The sequence below is a fragment of the Dysidea avara genome, chromosome 2 (assembly GCF_963678975.1).
Source record: "Dysidea avara chromosome 2, odDysAvar1.4, whole genome shotgun sequence".
NCBI lineage: Eukaryota > Metazoa > Porifera > Demospongiae > Dictyoceratida > Dysideidae > Dysidea > Dysidea avara.
The window spans coordinates 24,778,246-24,805,273 of record NC_089273.1 but is presented as its reverse complement, the minus strand read 5'-3'; the positions used below and the strand labels follow the sequence as shown (position 1 = coordinate 24,805,273).

Below are 27,028 nucleotides of genomic sequence, written 5' to 3'. Positions count from 1 at the left end.
AGTAAAATGAGACAAGAAATTACAGTCTCATTAGATGGTCTTGTACGTGAATTAGTCATGAAATACACTAGCTTACAGTTTAACTAGGATCTTTTGAAAACTAAGTGGTTATAATATGTGAACGGATCTGCGAAAAAGGGACAAGCCTAAATTTACAGTATAAAGCATTGAATACATTAGGTGAAATGCTTGCGTATCACTGATAAATTCCATACATTTTTAAACCTCTTTTTCTTAGTAAAGGGGACTAAAAATAAAAACCTGGATATCATTTTATTCGCCTGCTCAAGAGGAGTTGGAAAATCTTTGTTTTGTTGCAGTAGACCTAAGGATACATAAGTTATGAGCGTTTGCTTACGTCATGTCAAAGCGATCGTATGCAATCAATTTTTCTTCATGAATTTCGCATTGGTATGCAGTGAAGAAGGGCAAGTAAAGGAAAACCTTACCCAGTAATTGATTCCCCTGCTTATGGCGAACACGATAGTGAAATTCTTAGCTCTGTACCTCAATCCATTGGTAAGTTACAACAGGTTTTGTAAGCACCTGTAGTTTATTTTCCCAATACTTGCTGTACAAATCGATTTTTCTGTTGATGCTACTTTGTAGGACTGTAACTCCCAAAGTTATTGGCAAATGAAGGCCAGTGGGTACACTTGGCTAATTGGAGTATAAATATGTAATAAACAGGAATTCAAAAAAATGCGATTATGTCCTGTTTTCGCAGATCCGGTTACATATGGAGTTAGGGCATACTTGACATGGTCACAAAGTACACTATACACTGTATTAACTATACAAAACAATGTCAGATTACAGAGGTATTATGGATTACAGAGATGTCGGATTCAGTGTGATTTTAAGTTTAGAACCTAATTCAGCTCTTCTTATCATAGAGGTAGTCTTATTATCTTTATCATATTCATAGAGGTAGAGGTGTGTACTATAGTAGTAATTCTAAAAGTTTTTACCAAATTCAGTTTTCAGTTTTAATTTTCCACTGTTTCTAAGTACATACCATCATATACCTAGCACAATGATATTGTACATAAATTACACAATGATCACAGAAGTGTAACAGCTGACCACAATGGGTTATGATATCAGTAAAGGGAATATTTTGGGAAAATACCCACATATTTGGTGGTCAGCATTAATTGCATTAAAGAAACCATAAAAATTATTACTGCAATGTTTATGATAAACATACAGCACACTTTTAAGTCTGTTTCCTGAGTTCATCTTGATGGTATACAAATGTGAATACAAACATACTGCTACAACACCTGTAGAGTCTGCATGTGTATGTATCATCACCTCAAACAGTGCAGAGCTGTTAAGGTTATACCTTTATTAAACACCTACTATATCAAGTTTTCAGGGAGGGAGTGACAGATACGTTTTAGATGATGAACCAGAAGCACGTTTGCAATGTCAGCGATCAATATTATTGATGTTAAGACTATTCAAATAGATTTTCCCTGCTTCTCATCCTCTGCCTGCATAGTCTTTCTAGCAAGTCAGAAAATTTAGTGTTTTAGAAAACACGTGACATTTTATCCAGATAGATACTTTTTACACATACTATAGTTACTACACAAAGTAAAAATACTACCAGCCATAATCACTTTGTGATAGAAATTTAGTATACAGCAAGTTATGTACCTACTTCAAGTATTTCTGTGCTATTTTACTCATGTAACTAGCTAATATGAAGGAGTGTAATTCATAGTGGGATAATGGAATTTCCCGACCGCCCTGATTGCCAAAATTTGTGCGAAGGATGGTAACCAGGAAATCAATTTGGAGTTGACTAAGTTTGGTGATCTAAAGTGTTTTGTCGACTAATCTTTTGCTCGCCTAAAACCATTAAACCAGTAATGGCTTAGATGTCTTGAAAAGTAGTAATACTTGGTGGTCACTAGCTGATACAACAACACGTGCCAGCAGCATGGTGATACTATACGTGTAGCTTCTGAATCAATTTAAAAGAAACTAGCTGGACTGTATAATAGGCTAAGGCCACTACTTAATGATTTTCTGTTTTTCATCAGCGTCCACACATATTTTTACTGTTGTACATATTTCCCCATTATTAAAGATTTAACCATCATTTCATCTGATTAACCAAATATTGAGGATGTGCAGTTCAGTTTTCAAGATTGCTGCACTTACAACAGTAGCTACCTTGTGCATTGTTTGAAGTTTAACTAGTTAAACTAGGTTAATGGAGCACTCAAGCATGCGTGGATGTATTATGACAGTGGCTAACCTCATGAAGCTCCATCACAACTGAAGTAAAGTGTGGGCTAGTGCGCATGCAAAAATGGGCTGGCAATAATCGGAAAAAGTATACTGCGCATGTGTCACAAGAAAAGGCGTGTAGAAAGGTGTGAGAACGCATGGTGTAGTGATGTTTGTCCCACCCACTCCACCTCCCTCTGTACCTATCTTGTATAGCGTTAGAAAGGGAAAAATAGTTGGAAGGAACTCAACATAGATTCCCAAAAATATATTAACGGGGGGTGTGAGGAGAAGCAAAGCATGCACCACAGACAGTCCCTGTCGGGAGAGCTAGGAAATCCCACATTTTTTCTTTTGTTACCTTCTCCATCTTGAGGCTAGCTCAGGGTGTGACAGTGCAGGGTTTCTATTAGGTGTATTGTGGCATGTAGAAATTCTTGTGGTTTTAAAGAATGTCAGAATCCCCAAGCATTCCTACCTCCAAGCCTTCGTAGTAAAACATGCTGTATACATTATGAAAAGTATTGGAATTGGACATATTTGAGAATAAATAGGAGAATCCACAGAACCCTGCATACCTACCAAAACAACCACCATCTATGGATGGTAGCAACCAGCTGGCAACAGGGTAAGACCTGCTAGCTGGGTTAAACTAATAAGCAACATTAAAGCCAAGAGAACGTGAAAGATTGGTGCAATAAACTTTACAAGTAAGAAGTTGATCCTTGAGTGGAGCTGATCATGTGACGAAGGACAATGATATGGAGCTATATCTAAAAGAAGACAGCTGCCAAACCAAATTGCCTGTTATGGAGAGAGTATCAGGCCCTGGAGAGTACATAGAGGTATGAAAATAAGTCTATAGCTAGCTATTGTGGCAAATACTAGGATAATGGTAATGACCCGCCCACCTGCATCCTACAGTTGGAATGTTCTGATGAAAAACAGAAAATCACCATCCAAAAAATTCTGTTTCCCATCCACCGCCCACATATGATTACTGTCAGTTCTAAACATTCCATTAATTTGTATTCTTCCATTATTTTCTGGTTATTTTTGCATTTTGTAAAGGCTCAGTAAAAGCCATCTTGTAATCGTGTCAACCCACATGTCAGCAGTGCAATCAAGTCGGCACAAATTCACATTTGTGTAATTATTGCAACTTAACAAGCTTAAGCATGCTTATATGCAGCTGTGACAAGCAAATAATGGCTTGAAAAGCTGCCAATCTTATAATGAAAATGGACCGCCAGCCCGCATGCAATTGTGCCTGAGTCCAGGATGCAAACAGATAATATATTTTGGAGTGGCTTAATCGTTTAACCTTCTAATCTTTACCTGTGCCTTTTGTACTGAAGTTTTGCACAGAAATAATGCTGCGTTCGTACAACAATAAGTCCTCAAAACACTAGTTACGCCCCTCACTTGTACGGCTTCTCGAAAATCAAATGGAGTGATCACGATATCCTGTTATCCGTCAGGCAACCTCAGGGAGGGTATACACACCTGTAATACTTCAGTGATTAATTCCTATAGCAGTAGATAGACAATTTACCGTAAGAAACACTTCTTAAATATTTGGAGAGGAGGCGCTCAATTAGAAATTATTTCCGCGTGCGTTCCTTAATGCTCATTACCGTAAATTTTGACGTAAGAAAAATTTGACGAATTCAGACTTCAGCAGATTTGACGAATAAAATGTTGACGAAAATCAAGAAATTGTTTTATTATTTTATTATTAGCACTTTACAGTGACCAGCACTGAAGGTGACAGCAACATGTGCTGCAGCCTTAGCAGGGGCGGATCCAGAGTCTGCAGTTTTTCTGCACCTTGCTGAAAAACAGTTGAAGACCAAAAAAAAAAAAAGGTCACAACAATAATAGCTAGTTATCCTTTACCAAATATATCACGTCTGTTATGTAAAATAAAATCCTATTTATAGCTTTATAGGTAAGCTACACTGCTTGTGACTGCTTTATTAGAGTAATTGACTGCTCTATTAGAGTATCTCGATCTTGTATGCAATTTCTTGAAGGGGAGGGGGGGGGGCATTTGCCCCAAATGCCCCATCCTGGATCCGCCATTGCTTAGGATTACCTAACCTAATTTCAGGGACTTAGACCTAATGACTTGACTTACTGACTGACTGATAAGGTGTAACAGAAAAGGGTAGGCAAAACCTGCACTTTTAAGGGCGCTTATAAACATTTTACGAATTTAAATTTGACGAATTAAACCGATTCGTCAAATTTTTTTTGACATCAAATTTTCCTTGCGTACGGTACCGTATATATAGTACGAGGGGGAAAATTTTCGCTGATTTCGTGGTTTTGAGTGTTATCAGCGAAAATTTTACACTCGAAATATTTTTACCTCCATATAATCTAATACATTTAGGCCCCTATTTGGTGATTATTAGTTTCTCATCCAGCCTTTCTAATTATTATGATGCGGGCGGGAGGGTATTACCATTATGCCATTATTCTATAATATTAACACACTGATGTACAGACCTTGTCTAAATTGTCTTTCTTTCTTACTACAAACATTTCCTTCACCAGCTGATTCTACTTCACCCCTTCATCACCCCTTCTAGGTATTTGTCCCGTTTCACTTTAGGATATTTAGCTCAAAGATTTTCGCTTAGGCTCCTAGGCTATGGGTAAACACCTCGAACAGGCTCTGCCTTCTGTGTACACCCTCCAGTGCCTAACTGGTAAAGTAGATAATAAATAATAACTACTTTTCGTGATCGCCAACTGTTTTTCGACAGTCAACTGAAAGTCTGCTTTGATGAAGTCGATAGAACACGATTGCAACTCCATGGTACTGCAGCAATTTTCTAAGGAAAACAACAGTTCTCCTGGCGATATATAGCGCATTGTAGCGTTCATCAACAAAAAATTGTATCAGTTTGGTATCACGTGTTCTTCTGAGCATGCACAGAGTAAATAATGGCTTACCATGCGTAGCTTAAGAAGGATGCGGGCGGTGGATGAGAAACTAATAATCACCAAATAGGGGCCTTAGGGAGTGTTTGCAAATCCACGAAAATTTCAGTTATTTTTTAGCAACATTGTTCAAGCTCGAAATATTTAGGCTATATACGGTAAAAGTTTTGAAAAAAGTCATACTGACTCGTACAAACTAATTTACTTAGTTGCTCATAAGTTTTGTGAACTTTCTAGCTATACCTATGGCAATATGGATGCTGATATACGTATAGTAGCTACAAAAGACATTTGACTTCGTCTCCAGCCACAAGGACTCTTAGCTACTGTATTAACTAAAGTTGTAGACTTTGTCTTTGCAAATCCAAGGTGAGACTCTGAAATATAGTATTTGTTAAACCTTAATGTCTATTTATTTAATAGCGTGAAAACACCAATGGTCTGTTGGCAACATGTGCCAAAAAGTACATTACAATACTCAGGGCTTTAGGTGAAAGATCCATACTATCTAGCTAACACATCTTTTATGGTGAGTAGTACACTTTCGATCCTGTGACAAGCTGCTTATTCATTGTATATTGTACCAATTCAATCAAAAAGCTCCATCAAAGATATCCTTGGTCAGAACACCTCAAATTTATTAAGACTTTACAGCACAAGTGCTGAAGGTCAGTAGGACACCTGATCCTATAGCCTGCTTAAAGATTTTATATCAATATCATAGGCCCTACAATTAAGTCATTGGGCTTATAACATACAGTTAAAACTGGTAATACTTTAGGCCAATCCAGATAAATTCTCTGTTTCCCATCCAGCACCCACATTTGGTTACTGTAAGCTGTAAATATTCCAATATTCTGTATTCTTCCATTAGCTATTTATTTATTTATTGTTGACTTTACAGCGTACAGAATACATTGTTACAACAGATTAGTGGTTACAGGTATGCTGAAGGTCCACTGGCAACCTGTGCCAGTGGCCCAAAAAACTGAACGTTATTTTCCAGTTATTCTTGCATTCTGTACAGACTCAGTAAAAAGCTATCATATCTTGTACCACTGTCGGCTCACATGTCAACAGTGTTATCAAGTCAGCACAAATTCATGTTTGTGTTATTTTTGCAACTAAAAGAAAGTACAAGCTAAGCATGCTTTTATGAAGCTTTTTTATAGCTGTGCCACACAAATGATGGCTAGAAAAGATGCCAGTCTTATAATGGAATAATGAAAATGGACCACCGGCCCACATGCAAATATGCCTAAGTAGAATTTAGTCTAAGTTTAGAACAAGACATATTCCATACACCGTTATATAATTATTGTAAAGAATCCAACTAGGCCTGCGTAAAATATGCCAGCATAAAAAAGCATAATAGGCTATAGTACTATGCCAGCATAATACCAGCTTTGTAAGTAAGTATTTCAACTATGGAGCTTAATTAGAAATAGACCGATACTTCCTAATAGAGCAGTCAGTGGAAACTGCACTCAAATAGCTCCTTAGAATGATACTCACTAATAGAACAGTCACTTTGTAGTGAACTACTCTAATAGAGCATTAACTGATCAAAATGTTCAAAGATAATTGCAAGAAATGTTGCTAACCTGGGAGCATAATGCTAGCATAATGGGAACAATGAAGAGCATAATAGATGAAAATTTTGGGAAATTCCTGAAAATAATTTACACAAATTTTTGAGCATATTTGACTCAGGCCTAAATCCAATGTAGATCCACCAGATACATATTAAACGACAATATATATGTCTTCTTATTGTACTATAGTCTTCTGATGAATGAAATGACCTAATGTTTTTTGTCCAGTTTGTCAAATCTTTAACCTAGCCATCCTCTATATTTGACATTACTGAGTGGGTTATAATTAAGTTCAACCATATACGTAGTATACACAACACAATTAACCCATTTAAAATTAGTTAATACCAGAACCTAATACAAATAAAATCATCTCATCACATTTACTTAAAAATCTTCCATGTTTGTGGAATGCTCTTCCTCCTATGGTTTGTCTTTGTCTTGATGCTTTGAGAGCTAAACTTTCAACATAATTATTTTGGTCAAACATTACTTTTCATGTTGTGTGTCCCTAATAAAACACCCACACCTTGACCTTCCTTATATAACTTTTTGATGCTGGTAGGCTGTAATAGCATACTAGCTGTAGTGTAAAATACTTTTGTATTTGTACATGTTTATGTATATGTTCTGTTGTATATGCAGCAACTAAAAATTATTAATTATAAAATTGTAAATCTACAGTCTTTTATTGCAAGTGCCATCCAACTGGGGATCTGTGAGAAGGCTAATTCCTGTAAACAAAGGGAATGACGAGGAAAAATCCAGAAGCATCTGTTGACTTGCTACAGGTATGTGCCTCCCTTGCCTCTACCTGCGTTGCTATGCCTGTGAATGTAACATCAATTTGTAGGTAGCTAATATCCTGCACTGTGAAGAATATCATCCAGCAGCATCTGTCAACATGTACCTAATAATTGTTGTGAATTCACTCTTAGCTTTATATGTATATAGACATACACAGTCGTTTTTAATTAAATATAAGTCACTGTATTTACCACATGTACAACGTTTCATTATAGCTGCACAATGCAGCTCCCGACACATTGAACGGTTAGCTACTATAGTAGTTAATTTATGAAATGTATCACAACAGTTTACATTCAGGTTCTTTACTTGCATGGCCTGTTACATTTACATAATTTACAACAAAAATAAACTGTGCAGACATTTATTCTTATAAGAATATTGACACCAAAAAACAGACCAAATGCATAATAGGGTGGAGTGCTATGCTAGTATAATGGCATATTAGATGAATATTTCAAACCATGGGACTTATTTTCATGAAAATAGATTGATACTGCCTGATAGAGCAGTGATTGATACTCATATTCATTGTACATAACTCCTTAAATTGATACTCTCTAATAGAACAGTCACTTTGTAGTGAAATAATAGAGCATTCACTGATTAAAATGCTCCGAGATGATTGTAAGACATTTTCTTGACCTAGGAGCATAATGCAAGCATAATAGGAACACTGATCATAATAGATGAACATTTTGGAAATTCCTGAAAGCATTTTGGGCAAACTTTTGAGCATATGTAACTCAGTCCTACTATCAGTAGGGAGTAAAATTTCCAGAACATATGAACAGAATATAAGTGTCTTTCATTTAAGCACCAGCCTATGATGCCAACATATTTTTTAGCATAATATATAGATACTTTGAAACATAAAGCATTACGCTAGTGTAGTAAGCAGAATAATATAGCTAAACTATAAAACCTTGTCTAAAAAATGCATTGTCTCTCTAAAAATGTCGACTCCCTCTGTAAAATACTAATGAATACAATAGTCAGAAACTCTAATAGAGCAGCCAGGTAGCCATTTGACGTGTTGTTATACTAATGTTATGTACGTAATACACAAGCAGCCAAATTGTACAGATTCATTTGCAGGCTTGAAGCAATTTATTTACCATCATTGCAAGCCAAAAGTCATTCAGAAAGACAAATCAGGCATAAGTTTGACTGGATTGCAAAATGAGGTCTTCCATGTATATCCAATTTACAAACATTGACAATTCATAAATCACAACTTTAAATTGGAAAATGTTATTGATTTGAAATTTGGTCAGTACTCTACTCAGTAGTGAGCACCAACAAAATAATAGACAGAGAAAATTTCAGGTTTGTATATATATACATTCTTGAACACTAAGTTATGGTCTTCCAAGTCCATAGTAGTGGAAGACCCCTTTTCGCAAATCCAGTCACAAATGTTGGACATATATAATTATGAACATAATATGGGTTGAGCTTTATATAGCATAATTGGTGAATAATCGAAACATAATAGTCTGGTGCTCTCAACCAAAGTGACGTGAAAGAATACAGCATACATATTATGTGTACCATTGAGTTTCATAGTCCATTCCTATCAACTGAATTAACTCTTAGTGGAATAAATTATCTTACTCTTCCTCGGGTTTTCCATTCCCCCAACACTACCTCCTAGATCTGTTTATGATGAACATACACAGAGATGCACTGTACTTATGTTGTTTACACATGTCTTATTACTGTATAATAACTGCAACAGACCGCCAACTGCATTTGTGACCGGATTTCATACAACCTGGCTTCCACACACACAAAATCAAACTTAAGTTTTTACCAGAAATGGATTGCTGGTCTAATACATTATATTCCACTATGTATTCCTTCTGGACTGGCAAGTCTGGTTTCTGCAGCAGCTTTCTTCCGACCCTGTCAAAGCCACGAGTGAAAAATTGGCGCCATTAAATGGCCATGGCTTTGTTATAATGGTGTATAGTGAGCTGGGATTTCACAGAGAGCTCGCCAATAGTGTTCTCCATCAATTTGGAATGATTTGAGGCCCATGGAGGGCCCAAGCTTGGCCTCTGGATTCCTTTCGTCTTCTTGCTCCATTTTATACTCCTATTAAGGCCACTCCAAATAAATTCTCTGTTTCCCGTCCACCGCCCGCATCTAGTTACTGTCAGCTCTAAATATTCTATTATTCCGTATTCTTCCATTATTTTCTGGTTATTCTTGCATATGGGCTCAGTGGCGGATCCAGGATGGGGCATTTGGGGCAAATGCCCCCCCCCCCCCCCCCCCCCCCCTTCAAGAAATTGCATACAAGATCGAGATACTCTAATAGAGCAGTCAATTACTCTAATAAAGCAGTCACAATGTTCATGAGGCAGTGTAGCTTACCTATGAAGCTATAAATAGGATTTTATTCTACATAACAGACGTGATATAGTTGGTAAGGATAACTAGCTATTATTGTCGTGACCATTTTTAATTTTTTTTTTTTTTGGTCTTCAACTGGTTTTCAGCAAGTTTTTTTGGTCTTCAACTGTTTTTCAGAAAGGTGCCCCCCTCTTTCCAAACTCTGGATCCGCCCCTGCGGCTGAGCGGCTTAGTAATCTTGAAACTGTCAGCTCACGTGTCAGCAGTGCTATGCACAAACTTCACGTTTGCACTATTTTTGTAACTTGAAAAGCTTAAGCATGCTTTTATGGCAAATAATGGCTTGAAAAGCTGCCAATCTTATAATGAAATAATGGAAATGAACCGCCCGCCCGCATGCAAATATGCTTGAGTCCAGGACGGGAAACAGAAAATTTATTTGGAGTGGCCTAAGCCCAACCACTACCCCTATTACTACTACCTTTGATTACCCGCTCGAATAATGTTGCCCAAAACAGGGCATATTTTGGGTACCAGAAACTTATACACCCACACAGTGATACTGTAGCTAGTAAATAGATGAATAATTGGTGCAAATTTTGTTTGCACAGCTGTAGGCACTGGGAAGTTAATACACAATGATTACTTAAAATTGCCATATGTATCTCCTAACAAAGCTTTGTGCATCGAAGCCGGGAATTCAGTCACATTTATACCGATCATGCAATTTACAAATTTCTCCTTCTTGACAATGACTCAATAGCCTTCTTCATGGTACATGACTTCATGGTTATAATACTTATAAATCAGAAAGATAATAATTATGTGCATACAAAAAATTAACGTGGCTGATAAATACAAAGCGTATAGCTATAAATGTTTACATAATATAATAAGTACATGCTAAATGAACTGTGTGAAGTTAAATTCCATGAAAAGCTTTTGAAGCTTAGCAAAAATATAAACTAACAAAATTTTTCTGTATCAGTATGTGCAATACATAGCTAAGGTGCATGGAAAAGGTCATATTAAGAAAAGCTACATGACAAAAAAAAGGAAAAACTATACAATTACTTAATGAGTTATTGGAACATGTAACATCACCATGTGGTGAAATCAGCTTCTTTTAACTTATTGAGCTTTTGAAGATCTAAAGTTGATTGAATTATTGCTAACCCATTATTTGGCCAAGTACAGTAACTCATGTCCAAATACTCTAGTGATGTATTATTAGAAAGAGATGATGCAATACTAACAGCTACTTCATCGCTGATGATGTTGTAACTTAAATCGAGATGTTGTATGGATGATATTTTTTGTAGAGACTTGCAAATATTTAATAATCCCAATTCTTCCAATTCACAATCAGACAATGCTAACTGTTTCAGTGAAATACTACTTATTATCATTGATGCTATTTGGATTGCTGCCACATCTGTAATAATATTAGAGTTCAGAAGGAGATGCTGAAGTGAATTAGATTTTCGCAAGCATTCAACAATCACAATAATTTGTTCCTCCTGTAAATTACAGCTGCACACATTTAAATACTGCAAACTGTATTTATTGTAAAGTAAAGCTTTGAGTGATACTTTTTCAGTGATGGTGCAAGAGTGTAGATTTAAATGGGTCAGTGATTTACAGTAACTTGATAGCATGAAAATGTGATTGACAGCTACGTAAGGCAATTTACAGTATGATAAATCCAAGTACATCAACTTTTCATTGTCAAATGTTACCAAATTTGCATTACCAAATTCAAAAGTTAAATCAGCACTATTCAAACTCAGATTAAGATGTTGGATTGAACTGTGACAACTCAGTAATAAACATGAGGTCAACTGTAACAGTGATAGCTTGCAATCAGACAAGTCCATGTGCTTCAATGTTTTGTTGTTCTCTATGATTGCCTTTACTTTTCTAGTCATACTGTTAGTGAAGGCATTGGATGCTAATATCAGATACTGCAGTGTGGTAACCTGTCCAAGAACAGACAAAATGTTAAGAAGTCCAGCAGGTGGAATACCACAGTTAGACAGATTCAAATACTCAATCATAGTGTTTTCACTCAGAAAAGATTTAATTATATTAGCAGAGCTGTAAGAAATGCTGTTTGACTCCAAATTAATAAATTTTAATGTTCTAGTTATTTCAAAACTATCAAGCGTTTTGTGAATGATTTCTCCGTCAAAGCAGTTTGAAAAGTTTACTGTTTGCAGCTTTGCTTGTTTGCGTACAACAGCAGCTAGGTGGTTTGCAGTTTCTACAGTAGTAATATGGTTATTACTAATATCAAGTGATACTAGAGATGTGCTATTAGAAAGAGCATGAGAAATTATACTGATGATGCTGTCTTTCAAGCCACAAGTGCTCACATTCAAATACTCCAGTGATGTGTTGTTAATGACAACAGTTTCTAGTTCAACTGCAACTTCTTCACTTACTATATTATGTGAGATATCCAGGTACCGTAACCCTCTCAGAGTAGAAAGAGCTTTAAGCATGGCTGTAATTTGAAACCCTGACAGCTCACAATCACATATATTAAATTTTTTAATTCCAACATTACGGAGAATTGTCAAAACTATATCACCCATTGCTTCTAGAGGTATTCTACTTGACCTTAAATTCAGGCACTGTAGTGTGTTGATGTGCTTTGCTGCTTCTAATATGACAAATAAGCTGCATTCTCCCAAGTCACAATTTGCAATACTTAAATATACCATCCCTTTAGAGAAAAAAGCTGACTCAACATACTTTGGTAATTCCTCTGTAATACTACAATTAAATGGTGTAAAATTAATGTAATACAATGGTTTAACTACATTAAAAATTTCCAAGTCTGCTGATATTTGGTGATTGCTAAGAGAAAAGATGAACAATATGGCATTGTTAAACACTGCCACGTTAATATGTTGAAGAGTATTTTCATCCACCACACTACATTGCAAACATTCAACATCTGCTATTGCCTTAGTGACAAACTCTTTACCATCTCTAGTTATGGTACATTTATTGATATTCAAATACTGCAATGATACACTTTGATCGATAACAATTGATAAATCATATGCAGCATGGTCACTTATGACATTGTAACTGAAGTCAAGATACTCCATCATTCCACAGACACAAATGATTTCTTCAAGTACATGTCCTGAGGGATCACAACTAGGTAAAAGAAGGTACTTCAAATCTCTATTTGCCACTATAACATGCTTTAAAATAACTGCCGATTCTTTTGTGACCACATTAGTTCCTAAATTGAGATGACGCAAAGATCTAATTGCTTGTAGTGAAGAAAGAATTTTTAACAAACTAAATTCTGATAAATTACAATTAGAAAAGTCAATATATTCAATCACAAAACTTTCACAGAAGAAAGATGCTAAATCCCTAGCTCCATGATAGTTTATTGGATTTGATCCCAAATCAAGATATTTGATATAGTATTTAAGGTTTTTAAAATGATCAAACATGGTGTCATAAAAGTTAAAACAATTCTGAGAACAGCTTGACAGGTTTAAGTGTTCTAACAGCTGACTATTGCTAATTGTAGTAGATACATTTTTAGCAGCTAATTCATTCATGCAGTTGCCACCAAGATCAAGTGTGTGTAAAGATCTGCTAAATACAAGTGCCTTAGTCACCTTTTCAACAACATCCTCCTTCATGCTACAGTTACTCATACAGAAATGTTCTAATGATGGATTGTTGGTGATAACAGATGATATTCCAACTGTAGCTTCATCAGTTATTATACTGTGACTGATATCAATATATTGTAAATGTGATAAACCACTAAGAGCTGCAACAATATCCGTAACTTCTGATATTAATAATCCACAATTAGATAAGTTAATATATTCCAAACTCATGTTGTTGTTGACAACACCAACTAACTCCATAATAGCTTTAGATGATACATACTGATATTTATGTGATGATGATGATATCGGAGCACAAAGCAAATTAGACTTTAGATTTAAGTATTTCAGTGTAGAGTTCTTTGCTAACTCTTGCAAAATCTTTATAATACTCATTTCTTGTACTTGACAATCAGCCAGATTTAAATGTTCCAATCCTCTATTACATGATAGTGCAGCTGCTAAGTCATCAGCTGAAGACGAATGTATTGCACAACAGCTAATATTAAGATGCTTTAAAGAATTAATCATTTTTAGACAGCTAGTAATTGTTTTCATCCCTTCCTCTGACAGTTTGCAGTGACTAATATCAAACCATTGCAAATTAGCATTGCTAATAATAATTAATCCTAATGCTGATATAATTTTACAACTTAAGATATTTCTGCTAAAGTTCAAATGTCTTGTATGTACAAGATGCTGAGGCAATATTCCATTTAAAAACTCTCCTTCGATTAATTTACAGTTGCTCAAATTTAACTGTACAAGCTTTCTGTTGCTTTTAATCACTCCAGTAAATAGTTTAGAAACTTCATTAGAAAAGTGGTTATAACTTACATCAAGGTAAGACAAGTTGTTTACACTACTCAGAGCATTCAAAATTGTAAGAAACCCAGTAGTTTGTAATTGACAATTGGATAAGTTCAGATGCTGTAATCTTTTATTGTTATGGATTGTAGTTCCTATAGCTCGTGCAATTTTGTTGGTTATTTTATTACCACTAATGTCAAGGTACTCTATCTGCTGAAGAGAAGATAAACTCTTTGCTATTACATAGAACGTGTCGATGTCATCTCCAACTATAATTTCAACATAAATTGTGTCCTCAGCTGTCACAGTGCTACATGACTCTTGCCAGCAGCAGTTTGAAATGTTAATGTACTTCAAGCCAATGTTATTTTTTATAGTGTTAGAAATCACATTGTATGTAATTGTGCTGGTGTTCACATCAAGGTGGTGTAACGACGATAATGATTCTAGACAATTAAACATTTCTCTATTGCTACAGTTTGTATATGTCCAATGCGATATTTCTCTGACATCTTTTCCAATAGAGGCATATTCATCATCTACATAGTCAATTTTAACCATGAAAAGTATATTCTCAAGACAATCTTTTGCCAATTTACTAAATTTTATACTATTAATAAGAAACTTAAAATCAATACATTTTAATGCTGATAGTGTTGTACAAGATGACATTACTTTAGTAATGCTACTATCCGATGGAGTTAGACTAATATTTGTTATTGTTGGATTATTTGTTATAACTTTTGCAAGCTTAACAGCTACCATTTCAGTGATGATGTTATAACTTAGGTTCAGTTTACAAAGTGATGATAAACTTGTTAAAGCTTCAAGAATACATAGTAGTGATACTTCTACCAACTTACAATTCGACAATTCTAAACTTACTAGAGATGTAAAATTTACTGGAACACACAGCGCTATTTCAGTAGCGACACTCTTTGTAATGTTGCAGTTGTTTAACAACAGATACTGTAATCTACAATTGCTTAAACCTTGCATTATACCGATGATATCTGATTCTTGTAGTTTAGTACCTGACAGATCAAGATGTTTTAAAGTCGTAATCTCATTCAGAGCACTTGCTAGTTTACCAGCTGCCACATTTGATATAATGTTATTACTCAAGTCCAAATATAAAAGTGAATTAGCAGTTTTAATAGATTTAGATATTTGTACAATTGCTGTTTCTTTCAGATTGCAATTAGCAATCTCAACATTCTCTAAGCTTTTATTGCTTGCAATAATGTGTGCGATGTGATCTGCACATGTGTTGCCTAAAATATTGATGGAATTTATTGTAAAACTTCTCAGTGAATAAATATTTTCCAACTCTTGAAGTACTATCAGTAAACTGCGATCATGTATGATGAGATTAACCAATCCCAAGTATTCCAAAACATCACTATTACTGATTACTGTAGCAATTTCTTTTACAACATCTTCAATAACGTAAGCATTTGCTATTTTGAATGTACACAGATCTTGACCAATTAAATATTTTTGTGCAATTATCTTCGCATAGTTTATCATTGTTAGGTCTTCAAAACAGAACTCAATGTACTTCGTCTCTGACACAGATGGTGGTGTCCACTGCATTAGCACACTGCTGCAATACTCTGATGTAGAGTACAAAATTCCATGAATGTTTTTGAACTGATTATCAGATACAACACTTTTAAAATAAAATTCACATCCCTCAATGAATAGGTTGATATGCATCAAATTTTCTATCAAGTTAATGATATCTTGACCTTCAAATGAATTGCTGTACCAATTAACACTGGATAAAATTGGTAGTGGTATTACTTTAAGTGTTTGTAGTATGATATCTATTTGATTGTTTTGCATGTTGTTGCTGCGATTTATTACAAAGATATGAAGTATATTTTCCACAGACAAACCCAGATTGAAAATATTGGTGATACCTGATTCATCACAAATAATAAAAATAGTACATTCTGAGAATTTAATTTCTATATTATGGTTTACATTCGGAAGCAATTCAGTTATAGTATCTTGAAAATGAAAAAAATCTCCATTAAGGTGCAATTTCTTCACATGAAAATCCATAATTGTCTTTGAAAGTGTACTGGGAGGTATTCTATTATGTGAAACATCAAGGACTTTAATTGTTGTGCAATAACGTGACAAAAGCTCCTGAAAAATCATGAACTCATTATTATTAACATTACAATAAGAAATATCGATTAAATCTAACTGGCATCCTAGTGTCAATGATAATATTAATGGAGTATCTATTATGTTACGTATCTTTCCCCCTTTTGCAATGCTCAAAATACGTTGAATATTTTTGACTTTAGTCAAGGAAGTATTTTTATAGAATAGAGAAAACTCAATGCTTAAATTAGAAATTTTGCCCAAGTATGTAGCAATTTTCCATGCTAAATCCTCCATCAAGTCTGTCCCAAACAATGTAACACTTTTTAGCACCAGTAGTAAATACTGAAACTGCACAAATACATCGCTTGAATTTTCTAACACATTATTTCTTATAAGAAAGAGTTTGTAATCTTGGACATCATAACCTGACACATCAATAATAGTGTTAATTACATTATTCAGTTCAGCATTCATTAAAAATATAGTAAAATTGCTAACATCTGTTGATGATTTCTTTCTTTGGACAATGTTAATGACAATCAATGGAACTCCTGTTTTAAAATTAACAATGTAATTTCTTTTGTAGTAAGCACTGATGAATATGGCATTAACAAGCTCATCATTAAACCTATTATCAGATAGAATAATTTTTTCAATGATACAAGATTGCAAACTTGTAGTAATTGTATTTACATGCAATGATTGACAGTTGAATGTTGAAAGATCTAGTCGTTTTAAGTACAATATCCTTGCTCCAGTACTGAAAATTGAATCATATAAAAAATCATATTTGTGATTTGTCCAACCAATAGAGCAATGAGAAAAGGAAATATTTCTCAAATGCTTAAATTTTGCAATCAACATACCCTTAAATTCAGAAGTGGAGATTTTACATCCATTTAGATTAATTGTAATAATAAGTGTATTACATTTTAGTGCTTTAATAATTGAACTCATATCGGCATTGTATGCCAACAATAATGTCTTTGATGTTAACACATATTGTCTTGCTGTTATCAGCTTCTTTGCAATTGCTAATGCTGTTTCATTTTGCAGACCCAGCTCACATATAAAAAACGAACAAAATGGAATTTTTAGATAAAATCTGTTCGATAAAATGCACATCTTCTGTGAGGCATTTAAAAGTATATATCGTATTTTTTTATAGCACTCTTCTGCAATATTCTCTAACATTTCATCAATCATGCAAATCTCTACTAAATATATATCTATTTCGTATGTTACATCATCAGGCATTTCCTCTGTACCACTTAGTACTTTTAGTGGGAGTCCTAACGTAGTGTTATACAACCTCTTCCCTTCAAAGTACCCATCCAATATATGATCATTTATGTGTTTTGCTGTTTCAACTGATAATACTAACTGTTCAATGCAGCAGCGTTGAAGAGAATCACAAAGCAATTTTGTATATGCTGAGGAAAATTGATATGATGAGAGATCTAGATATCTAAAATGTTTCAAGAAATTGTCTGCTGAACAAGACAGTGACATGCAGAACATGCCAGCGAGCTCATATAAAACATCAGGTATTTGTTTAAATTCATCATATGCTAGTGCCCTAGACACTGACCAAGCACTTGTTGGTGTACCATTATATAAAATTTCTGAATAAGCCAGTGACTTGCAAAACATCCCTGTGGGCTCAATTAAATTTTCTGGTATTTGTGTTAAATCCTTATATACTATTGCCCTAGACATTGACAGAGTACTTGTTGGCATTGTTTCACTAGTAAGTGTTTTTGTTTGTGATGCAAGAAAATATTCAGCATTTGTTTTCACTTCTTTAAGGTAGTGTACTATTTTTAGTGCAACTTCATCCATCAAGTCAGTTCCAAATATGGATAAGTATGCAATCTTCTTCATCAAGTGATCAAATACCAATGCAATATAATTGAAATCACACAATAATGCATTATCTTTTACAAATAAACTGTAGTGATAAATGTTGTGGCCTGATGCATCGCTGATAAGATTAATCGTTTGTTCATTGACTATTGTATCTATAAGAAAAGCTTTGAAACAACTCACATATGTGGATGATCCATCAGCTTTGTTTGCATAATTAATAATGATTAATGGAACTCCTGTAATAAAATTAACAATCTTTTCTCCCTTAGAGTATGCTTTAAAGAAGACAGCATTGCTAAGATCATCATTAGTTGTCTTGTCAGGTACAACAAGTCTTTCAACAACACAATATTGTAAAGAATTGATTAATGATATAACACTGGAAAATTTAATGTTATTCTGGGAAATGTCCAACTCCTTTAGGTAGGATATGACAGATTTATTATTGAATAGTGATTTACTTAATCGCTCATATTTTTCATCATTTAAATGACACCCCATTAAGGCAAGATTTTTTAGATACTTAAATTTCCTAGACAAAAAAGGAATAATATAAAGTAGACTTTCACAGAACTTAATAGATTTTAACTTGATCATAGAAATGAAAGGGTACTTTGCAAAAGCACCAAAAATAGCTTTAATGATTAAGCTTGCACAAGCTCTAAAAGCTAAAATCATTTTTGGTGAGACTAAGACATACTGAACTTGTTCTTGCACTGCTGTGAGTTGTTCTAAGATACATTTTGCTGTCTCATCCCACAAGTCAGCTTCATACAAAATTACCTTGTTGCTCTTACGTGCAAAGCAATTAGACAAATATTTACTTGTAGTTGGAATCATTCTTTGGTTGTTACTGAAAAAATTTATGAACACACACTGTAATTGAGCATAGTTGTTATTCACCAATATCCGAGAAAACTGCTTTTCAAATTCATCATTTACATAAATATTGACACAAAACAAGCCACCCCAAACTTCAATGTTCTTATCATCTTTGGTATAACAAAGTATTATCAAAGGAATTCCTGAAGTAAAGTTCTGCATTTGTTTCTTTGTAGCATATACATCAAAGACAACATCTGTGATTTTATCCAGAACATTATTGTGGTTTACTAGTATCAACTTTTCAATAGAACAGTTTTGAAGAGACTTAATCAACATGTTGACACAAACTGAAGTAAGTTGATAAGCTGAAACATCAAGTTCTCTGATATGATCAACTTCATGAAACACTGATTTGCAAAACATTCCAAACATTTCTTCGCCAATACTGCATCCTACAATATCAATTAATCGATTGTTACGTGTTGATAGCATTTTTGACAGATCAGTTATCAATTTTGAGTCAGATACAAGAAAATATTCAATTGTCATTTGTGTTGCTTTGCATAAACAATCATTGATTACTATTGCTATTTCATCTGTAAAGTCAGTTCCGAACAAAGTCAACTCTTCAACCTTCTGAATCAAGTGTTGAAGTGATGATGTCGCATGGTCCACATATTTTCTTTTAATGCAATTGTTTAACAGAAAGAGATTGTAGTGATGAACTTCATAGTCTGAAATATCTGAGAGCAGATTAATACAGCTATCATTGACTGCACAGTTTACCACAAATGATGTGAAATAATTTTGGTCACCTTGTTCAATGTTAATAATAATTAGTGGTACTCCTTTAATAAAATTAAGAAGATCATCTCCTTGATGATATCCTGATACAAAAACTGAATTTACAAGCTTGTTATTAAGTTCAGTATGAGATATAACAAGTTTTTCAATGATGCAAGTTCTTAAAGATGAAATAATTGCTTTCACACAAGATGATGTAATGTGGTTGTGAGAAATATCTAGTTTCTTCAAATAATGTATCACTGCTCTATCATGGAAAAACATTCTACTAAATTCCTGGTAAATATGATCATTAAGGTACTGGTAGCACCTTGATAATGTAATCCTCTTTAGATTCTCCATCATGGTAGACAGAATGTGCCCGATATGTGTATATGTTTCTTGGGAATATACGCAGAGTTTAAGAACAAAAGTATCTATAGATGAAGTATTTGCTATTGAGTGAAAAAAATTAGTGTCTCTGGTTCTGTAGACCATGAACATTGTTTTGGAGGTTAAAACAAATTCTACTCTTTCCTGTATTGTTTGTAAAACGTCAACTATTTCCAATGCTGTTTCATCTTTTATGCCTATTTCATATATCATTAGACTAACTATTGCAGACTTTTGTAAAACTAACTGTATGAAGTTCAAATCAATTGAAGTTTGGTTCTTCGATAAAAAATTAAACAGCACCAACTTGTGAGCTTCCACATCACATTTATATTGTAATGAAGTAATAACTTCTGTAAGATGTGTGGTCCCTTCACAATTTAGTAAAAAAGTGATTGCATGCTTTTTGGCTATTTTCCTGTTTAAATAAGTATAGTTAATCAAAGTTAATGGCTTTCCTGCAATGCTGTTGAGAATACTCTTTCCTTCATGAAATCGCTTGAACAAAATTTCTGCAAAACTTGTTATAGTGTTATATTCATAAATAATTATGTGATCAAAACAGCAATACTGAAGGCAGTCCACAAATTTTGTCATACACTCTACTGACAGTTGATTAGATGACAAAGTCAATGTAGTAACGTGCCTGAGTAAGCTGTGTTTATTAAAAATCATCATACAGAGTGAGCTGAAAACTCGACTATCAAAATTATATTGAGTTATATCAAGATTTTCTTGAAGTTTTCTTTCAAAAATTAACTTTACACTATTTGTGATCAGGGGTAACAAAGTAGCTGAAGCTTGACCAATGAACCCACTCATATTTTTGTTCTTAAATGAAACAACTGTTCTCTTTTCTCCATCCAAATAGTAAATGTAGTAATATTGAGCACTGTCATCTATTACTAAAGAGCAAACCATGTTTGTGGTCTCAATTGCAGTGATATATGCATTACAAACAGTAATGTCTTCATCAAGCACGGTACCTCTAACTACTAATGGAATGGCATTAAAAAAATTTGCAACATTTTTACTGGTACTGCGCTGAATACACAAGGCTTGATTAAACTCTTCATCATCAATGTCATTACCAGAAATTACCAAATGCTCAACAATGCAGTCACTCAGTAATTTAATAATAGTTCGGATAGAGCATGATGTGAGGCTATTAACTGAAATGTTCAGTGTATCAATATGGGGTATACTTGTGCTCCTTAAAACTGAGACATAAAATAATTTCAGTCCTTCATCTCCTATGTGACATCCTGACAAATTAATGTGTTTGCACATACAACTAGCATCAAATGTAACTTTAAGTTGATCTGGTTCCAACTTACAATTTGTTATTTGTAAAGTGTTTAGCGATGAAACAGTTGATAAATTTGAAGTGATGCCTTCATAAAAGAAGCTATGGACCAGTAGCTTCGTTATAGAGCTTAAAATAAATCCTACACCTTGAGTGAAACCTTTAGTGAGGAATTTAGCAATCTTATCAGCTACTTCATCTGCAACATCAGTTTCATAGACAACAATCTTTGTATTATGAGGCAAGGTATTGTAAAGTATGGATAATGAATCATTCAAATCATCAACCATTATGTTACTGTGAGTGAAAAAGATGACATAATCAGTTATGGTAAAGCCTTGTGAATAGGCAGTGATAAGTTCATGTATATGATCAGATTTGCAGATATTTTTCAAAAATAGCATGCCAGTATAGCCAGTTTGAAATATGGTTGAATTATTTATGACCATGAGTGGTATTCCTAACCTGAAATTATGAATGTTACTATTTGAAAAATAGTCTGTAATAATATCTATAACCTCTACATTCCGAACATGATTTTGAAATATTATTACTTGCTGAATTGTGCAATGCTGTAGAGACTCCATAACTGGTTGAAGACAAGATGATGTCAATTTATTGCCAGAGAGGTTAAGTTGTGTGATATACTTCAACACACTCTCAGGATTAAACAGCTGATTGCAAAGCACATGGAAGGAAGTATCAGTAAAATTTAGGAAGGAAACATTAATAGATGCAATAATTTGCTTTTGTTTAAATGCTTTGATTATTTTCAGTTGGTTATCTAAGATATCTGATGGTATAGGATATACTGTCAAACATGAATCATAATACTGCACTGTATTATGAATTTCCTTTATGACATCATCTACAATGAATACATCATAAAACTGTCCATTTTTGTTTACCATTTTTTGCAAAACTTGTAAGTAAACAGAAGATTTGACTAAATATATGCAAGACATATTGTCCAGATGTGGCACTCTAACAATTATCAGAAGTGGAATTTTGTTTGTGAAGTTCATTATTACATTATTTGAAGAATAATTAGTAGACAAAGATGTATAGATATCATTTCCTGATATTCTGTTACTTGTTAAAATTATTTTTTCGACAACACAGTGCCGCAATAAATTTACAAGACAATTCACAGAAATGGAAGTTAAACCATTGTTAAATAAATTTAGTGTATTAATGTAACCTGTATATTGAAAGAATGACTTGCAAAGAGCATCACAACCTTCATCTCCTATACTGCAACCTGACAAGTCAATAGTGTTCCACTGTTTCGAAAAGTTCTTAAATATAGGGTGCAATAAACTTAACTCAGAAAAATCTAACTCACACTGTATTATTTCTAATGTGTGAATATCTGGCTTATTTTTATAGGCTTCAGTGATGTTCTCTTGTTTTGCTTTATATGCTACCAGCTGTGAATCTGAAGTTAAAACATATGAGTAATGATGTTTTCTACTGTTTTGAAGTGTGCACACAATTTTGTTTTGAAGTTCTTCAGATATGTTCATTTGAAATATGCTCATAGTTAGAAAAGGATTTTTACAGAGTACCATAATGGTTTCAACATCTTCTTTCATTAACTCTACATTTGATAGAAACAGTTCATAAGACACATAACTGTCATTGAAATTGCTTGCTGTTGTTACAGTATCGGCGTCAATATTACAGTTAACTAAATACTTTGTTACAGAGTAAACTAGCTCTGTCCCAGTATTTAAAGCATTTGTTTCATCATTATTGAATAATGCAATTGGAACTTGCTTTGAAAAATTAAGTAATTTACTTTGTACATAGACTTCTCTTAATATAGTTTTATGCAACAAACCATTAGGAATGGAGTTGTCAGATATTATTAATTTTCTTATTACACAACCTTTAAGAAGATCAAGGATGGTGCTAATTGATAACTCTGTCAAGCTACACTTTGAAATATTAAATGTATCAAAATACATTATGTGGCCTTGTTTTATAAAATAAGGTATGATTACCTGTAAGCCTGTATCACTGATTGAGCTGCGATATAGGTCAAAAATTTTCCATTGATCATTACTTGGATGTTCATGTCGCAATAAAGATTTATTCTTAAGAGCCTGTGTAATCTTTGTTATCTTGGTGTTGGAAGCAAACAAGCTAGTGTTAGATTGCAATACATATTCAACATGACACTGACCAAGATGAGATAACTGTTGAAGCAGTGATGCTATGTCAACAGCTTCTTTGTTACTATTCAAACTATCTTCATATACACTTAAACAAGTAAAATGAACACTTGTTAATGTGTTAATATCACATAGCTGAATATTTGCATTCCAAAAATAGTAATCATATGTTAAGTTAGGTTTACATAACACTACATTTTCCTTTAAATTAAAATTGCAATTAATGAAGTAAATGCTTAATTCACAACCTTCCGTCTTTTCAGCTACCATCTTAATGACTCTGTTGTCATCAATAGAGCTTCTTAAAAGTTTATCATCAAAATCTTCATAGTTAATATTATTATTATTACTTAGAGTTATCTTTTCCACTTTAAAACAGAGAATCAGGTTGATAATTCCATTGATAGAAGAGGATGTTAGGTAATTGTAAGGCAAATATACAGCCTTAATTGTTGTTCTATTCTTGCTGCATTCTGCAAATGACTTGGCAAAAATATCAAAGCCCTGATCACCAATGTAACAACCTGATAAATCTAAACTCCTCCACGTTTTGTTAGCTGATCTTACAAGGAAGAAACTCAAAATATGAATATCTTTATGTAATAAAGCATTATTACTTAAATCTATTGTATCATCTTCTAAAATTTTTCCAACCTTTTGTATCAGTTTATCATTATCTGCTTCTAGGAAGCATTGAAATAAGTGAAGACATTTAACTTTATCTTCAGATACTCTTCTTTCAATTTGGTTAGCACCAAAAAATTTACTGAAAAAAAAGAATTTATTTCCAGATAGAAAATGTTTTAGAGCAACAGAGTCACCACCAGTTAATCCAAAGTACATAATTCCCATATTAAGATATTTTGAATTCCAGAAATAATTCTTCAAAATTTTGGCTTGCTTTTTATCACTCAAAGAAGCAATGTAGAATGCTGCCAAATATTCTTGTACAGAAAAGTGGAGGAAATTATATGAAAAACTTGTGGAATCTGCAAGCAAACTAGAGTACTTTACAATTTTCAGCAAACCTAGACTATCCCATTTTCCAACACAGTCTGGGCAATCATTTGCTACATCATCATCATTAAAAACAATCTTGTCTTTACCAAGAAAAACAAATGCCAATTTAGCCAAATTATCTAGTTGTTCCTTGTAAGGCATTGGAAGATTTTGAAGAAATTTAACAGTTAATATATGGTTGTGATGTCTCCTTAAATATCTGGCAATTGTTACAAAAGTAAACTGCTTATTAATCTCTGTTTGAGTTTTTGGAAGTCCACTACAAGTCCCTAGAGATTCTTTGAGAAGACATATTAAAATGGTCATGTTTAGTGGAATATAACATAAACTATCTATAAAAGGATTAACCTCAAAGTATTCCTCGATTAATCTGATCTCAACTGTGTTGCCTGCTAAACTTTGATGTATATATCTGTTCCTATCTTCTTTAGTAAAGCCTAAAATTTCTACTCTACGGTCAGCAATGCCATGGAGACAGGCTGATGTGGTTGGACGTGACGTGATTACCAAGCTAGAAAGCTTCAAAACTTTACGACTGATAAGCTTAGAAATAAAAGAATTGCATCGTACTTCTTCAGAGATTTCATCATAGCCATCACATACCACCACACAGTGTTTACCTGATGTTTCTTCAAGATATTGTTCAACTGATGCTACCATCGAATTTCTTTGAGTAGAGCTTATAGCATAACAAACAAAGTGCTCTAACGTTTGAACATTTTGTAAATAAGGATCACGAAGAAAGATTAAGAAAAGTAGCATTTTTTCATTCAAAAGTTTATTTTTAGCCCACTGAAAAGCAATTTCCTTAGACAAGATTGTTTTACCGATTCCAGGGGACCCCTCAATTAAGATTACTTTTTGCTCACCTTGTGATGTGTGTGATGTTAACTTGCAGAAAATCTCTGCAATGTTTGTAGAAATTTTAGAATCATAATATTGTAAATATGATGACCCTTGTTGGTTTTCATTAGAAGCACAACCCACATTAACCTCCCCTTTGTGCAATACATTAGCAATAGCAATCACCTCTCTTGTAGTAACATGTTTTTCCCTATGATGAATAAGTGCTACACTAGTAAAATGCTCTGGTTGATAGGAAGGCCAATCATCCTCAGAACCTTTGTATCTTTCATTGGTATAAAACTCCTGTAGTTGATTACGTGCATTAGTAAGTGGTTCAGATACAGTATCTTTGGTAGAATTGTCTATTACTGCAGTTTTATGTAACACACTCACCACTGCTGATGACTCAACTGCTTCAATTACCTTACTCCATGATGCAGTAGTATCCATGTCAAGCCACTGCTCCCATACCGCATTACAGCAATCTTCAGCTTTGTGATGATGATCATGATCTATTGTATCCAGCAACCCAACCTTTAATCCTAGTTGAGTACTAATTGCTCTCCAGTGGGCTGCATAGTCAGGTGTAACAAGGTTGTGTACATCCCTCAATTGAGGTCTTGAACCTGCAAACAAAAGCATATGCAAATGCTATGCACAGCAAACAAATTGAAATTAAAACCCTTGATTGACAATATTACATTTCAGAAGCTCCGTCTCATATATCAATAGTGCTAGGCCTTGCTTCCTAGAGTTACAGCTTGTTGGTCATTACATAAATAGAATACAAAGCATGTGTGCTTTTGTGCATGCACAATGAACCCTTATAAAATTTGCCATGCTTTGACACTGTTGGCTTATTTTTGGCTTGCAAGTGTTGGTCTGTTGATCTTACTGATTTGTGACTTTATGTGATCAGTGATGTCTGATGATACTTCTTCTATACGTACTTGCCTTGATGCAGGAATTGCTCCAGCTAATGGAGAAGCAGTTGACTAGCACATCAGCCGATGTGTAGAACTAAAAGAAAAAACCCAAAAGGGTGGCATGGGAAGAGAATTCTGGTGTGGTATTCAGTATCCTGCTGACTAAAAGAGCCTCGCTGCCAGGAAACTTTGACGACTCCCTTCCCACAAGGATATCATGGTCTGAGAGAATGGAACTGGAATCGGAGGAGGAAGACCACAACGTATGGTAGAAATCAGTAGAGTCTGCCAGTTACGACATGATCCAGTGCTGGGACCAAAATGAAGAGTTACTAAAGATGGCCTT

General features: G+C 34.1%; 2 protein-coding genes across 6 annotated transcripts in view; both read right to left on the bottom strand.

Moving 5' to 3' along the window:
• Positions 1–3,851, bottom strand: part of LOC136246924 (uncharacterized) — a 56,511-nt gene extending 52,660 nt beyond the window's left edge. For all 5 annotated transcript variants that reach the window (XM_066038520.1, XM_066038525.1, XM_066038524.1 and 2 more), the window contains exons 1-2: positions 3,800–3,851; positions 3,670–3,750 (exon numbers count right to left, since the gene is read on the bottom strand). The gene's annotated coding sequence lies outside the window, so the exon portion shown is untranslated. The remainder of the gene's footprint in view (positions 1–3,669; positions 3,751–3,799) is intronic.
• Positions 3,852–7,337: 3,486 nt separating this feature from the next.
• Positions 7,338–27,028, bottom strand: part of LOC136243811 (NACHT, LRR and PYD domains-containing protein 3-like) — a 75,620-nt gene continuing 55,929 nt past the window's right edge. Inside the window, exons 3-5 of the mRNA XM_066035421.1 lie at positions 26,150–26,382; positions 24,139–26,059; positions 7,338–7,687 (exon numbers count right to left, since the gene is read on the bottom strand). Coding sequence (XP_065891493.1) covers positions 7,674–7,687; positions 24,139–26,059; positions 26,150–26,382 — 2,168 coding nt within the window. The 3' untranslated portion in view covers positions 7,338–7,673. The remainder of the gene's footprint in view (positions 7,688–24,138; positions 26,060–26,149; positions 26,383–27,028) is intronic.